Source organism: Buceros rhinoceros, unplaced genomic scaffold (assembly GCF_000710305.1).
Source record: "Buceros rhinoceros silvestris isolate BGI_N320 unplaced genomic scaffold, ASM71030v1 scaffold2974, whole genome shotgun sequence".
In the NCBI taxonomy this organism is placed as follows: domain Eukaryota; kingdom Metazoa; phylum Chordata; class Aves; order Bucerotiformes; family Bucerotidae; genus Buceros; species Buceros rhinoceros.
Window position 1 is genome coordinate 1 of NW_010407479.1, and position 3,344 is coordinate 3,344.

General features: G+C 45.4%; 1 protein-coding gene across 1 annotated transcript; it reads left to right on the forward strand.

The window, feature by feature from the left end:
* The first annotated feature begins 1,861 nt into the window (after positions 1–1,861).
* FITM2 (fat storage-inducing transmembrane protein 2) lies at positions 1,862–2,533 on the forward strand. The gene has a single exon (XM_010134464.1). The coding sequence runs from the start codon at positions 1,862–1,864 to the stop codon at positions 2,531–2,533; it is 672 nt and encodes a 223-aa protein (XP_010132766.1).
* The last annotated feature ends 811 nt before the right edge of the window (positions 2,534–3,344 follow it).

Consider the following 3,344-nt stretch of genomic DNA (forward strand, 5'->3'; position numbering starts at 1 on the left):
TGACCCGGGCCGGGGCCGACGCCGGTGAGTTCGTGAGGGGACGCCGGCGAGCAGTCGGGAAGCGTGTGCCGGCCTGGGGCGGGTGGAAGCGGTGGTCGCTGTTACCTTTCCTGGTCTGCAGGTCAGTTCTAGTCTACAGGACTGTAAGGTCTCAGAAGAGCGGGAGTTTCTTGCTCGTATTTTATTGGAAGAGGAAAAGAAGGAATTTTTTACCTTCAGCTCCCAGATAACTTCTCATGTTTGAGTAACTGATAGTTAGTGAGCTGATCTAAAAGCAAGCTGAAGAAAATAAGTCTTTTAGTGGCTTTTATGGAAGCAAAGTTACTGCCATCCTTTCCTAGTACCTCGGCAGTGATTTAACTGGCTTAGTCATTCTTCAAAGCTATGTTGGAGCATTTTGAAGGGGGTGAGGAAGGCGATGAGCTGGGCCAGTGCTTGTGTTACTGATCAGAAAGCAAAGCTAAAACTGCTGTTTTCCCTTGTGACTAGGGGTCTTTTGTACTTTATTGATTCAAATTTGTCATTCGGTGACGTGTGGGAGAGGAGCTGCTTTTAGTGTGATTGAAAAGAAGGATTGGCAGGAACACTTAAGAGAGTGAGATTGATCTTACGGTAAAAACATGCTGCAGTTCAGTGCTCCCCTTTTAAACGGAGAAAGGTTATCTGTACTGACAGTTCCTGAAGCGGTTTTTTTTCCCCACAAATTACTTTCCTGCTGGTTTCCTGGCAGCAGTTTTGTTAGCGGCCGTTTTTGCTTTTAACTGTCTCAATAAATTGAGAATTTTATTTTCAATTACTATTCCATGGTAGGTTGCCACATGGGTGCCACTTCTACTGTAAAATTAAGAGTAAAGGAGCTAATGCTCAAAATCCTGGGCCAGGCCCTGGCAGTTTTCTTTAGGATCTTAATGAGGAACTCTTCTCCTGCCTCTTTTGGCTTCAGTGCTGAGATGCTGATGATTACTGATGGCTCTGTGTGTCTAGCTATAGCTCAGCCACAGACCAGAATTCTGCTGTCTCTGTTTCAAACCGGGATGTGGGTAACTGGGGGGCTGCACAGTTGCCCTGTCACACCACCTGACGGGAAGCTGCATTAGAAGCTGCTAATGGGAGAAAGGAGGTAGTAGAGTATGATCTCCTTAACTCTTACTTGCACATGCTCCCCTGTAAGTTTTGAAAGGACTAGTTATGCAATACTGACTGCTGCTAAACAGGCTATCAGCACACCACCAGCTGGTGTTCAAGATTTTATAGGCATCACAGCAAAGGTTTTCAAGGCAGAGAGTGAATTTAGAGATAGAAGCATTAGTGTCTGCCAAAGGAAAGCTCTCATCAACTGGAGGGAGAGCAAAGGCACACACAGATTGTGCTTCTTCATGTATTTTATATGGTGATGACAGAGGAAAAGCTTCAAGGGCTCATTAGGGAAAAGTCAGCCCTTCTCTTGCTCAGCATTGAGGCTGAGGTTGTGAAGGGCTTTGAAAGCAAAGATAATTGAGATGAAGGAAGAGAAGGGGTTACTGTGGTCCGGGTGGCAAGCTAAAAAGACATTCTTAGCAGCTGCATTTTGAGTAGGGCAGAGTTGAGTGGGTGTGTAGGGTAAAAGCGATTGCAAAACTCAACGGCAAGTCGGGCTCTAGGTCCGAGGGAGCTGCCTGGGAAGCAGTTGAAGTACCTGGCTGAGGAGGTGTTCAGGTGCTGGGCCTGGGAGACATAGTGAGGGGAGGGTGAAGATTTTAGCTGTGCTTTATCCTTCGAGGGGAGGGTGCGAGTGTCTAATTTAGATGGTTCTGAACAGTGACCTTGAAAACCTGCTTCTTCACCATCACTTACCCCAGCTCCCCTGAAGTTTCACAGGTGCATGTTTCTCTTCTGGCTTTTCTCTGGCAGGTATTTTGTGAAGCTGGCTTGGGCGTGGACATTGTGGCTTCTGCTGCCCTTCATCGCACTCACCACCTACCAGTTTGCCCAGAGCAAGTTCCTCTATGGTCCCACAAAGAGCATTTTGATGGTGCTGCGGCGTCTCAGTGCGCTGCTGGTGGGCACTGCCATCTGGTACATCTGCACCGGACTCTTCAAGTATATCGAGGATCTCACCGGTACATGCTCTACCTCAGGTGAAGTCAGCAAGCCGCGCCGGCTCTATGCCACCAAGGAGGAGTGCCACCAGGACAATGGGATCTGGGATGGTTTTGATATCTCGGGTCACTCTTTTCTGCTCTCGTACTGTGCTCTGATGATTGTGGAGGAAGTGGCTGTGCTGGAAGGCTTGTCCATAAACCAGAACTCCAAGCTGCATGTTGTGATCAACAGCCTGTTTGTTTCCTTGTGTTTTCTCACCGCGATCTGGGTGTTCATGTTTCTCTGTACTGCCCTGTATTTCCATAACTTCAGTCAAAAGCTTCTTGGTGTGCTGATAGGTTTGTCAGCATGGTATGGGACATACCGATTTTGGTACTTGAAACCCTTTTCTCCTGGACTACCTCTTCCAAATACACCTTTGACTTCAAAGAAATACAGTTATAGGAGATAAAAAAAGTTCTAAAAGTTCTGGATTTTGTTTTCAGTACTGGAGTAGTTGAAGATAGGAATGGTTACTGTATTTCCACCGTAAGGAGCAAGGTGGTGAGCTGGAGAAAACGAATCTGTACTAGCTGGTGGCTGGCAGCTGGTAATGAGCTTCTTCCTTGGGAGAAACAAAAAATTGGTATTTGAAAAGGTCTGCTGTTGTTTAGGAACTGCTGACTGGCGTTCTCAGCAAAGAAGTGAAAAGTCAGATCCGTTTTTCTTACTAACAAACAGAGGAGCAAATCCAAGGCTGACAGAGGCCTTTGCTCTTTAAGAGCTCGACTGATCTCAAAGTAATTCTCCCTCTTTTTTTTGATTTATGTCATAAATAGTGTGAAAGGTCCAAACCTCATACTTCTTTTTTTAATACTCCTATTTGTATTGCCTTATGGGAAAGCTCCAATAATGACAGTGCTGCCAAGTGTTGCAAAAGTATCAGTAGTCGTTAAAGCAGCATGGAGCTCTGTTGTGAAACTAGAACATCTCCTGTTACCGAGTGTTAAATACACGTACTCACCACAAATGCTTCTTTGCTGCCTGCACCTTCTGCAACAGAGAGTAAATCTGAGGGGTAATAATGTCTTAAGCAGACTGACTTTAAATTCACGCCTGCCTTTGAAAAGGAAATTCTTGAAAAACAAGCCTTAACTTTCGCCTTAGGTGAAGTATTCTCTAATTATATTTTGTGATTTTACTCTTGACAGAAAAGAACTCCTTCCAGTTTTGTGAAAAAGTCTTATATGAGAATTGGGGGGTTGATTTTTTAGGCTCTTCCG

Coding starts and splice junctions, on each gene's coding strand:
- FITM2 (XM_010134464.1), top strand. CDS start 1,862: ATGTTTCTCTTCTGGCTTTTCTCTGGCAGGTATTTTGTGAAGCTGGCT.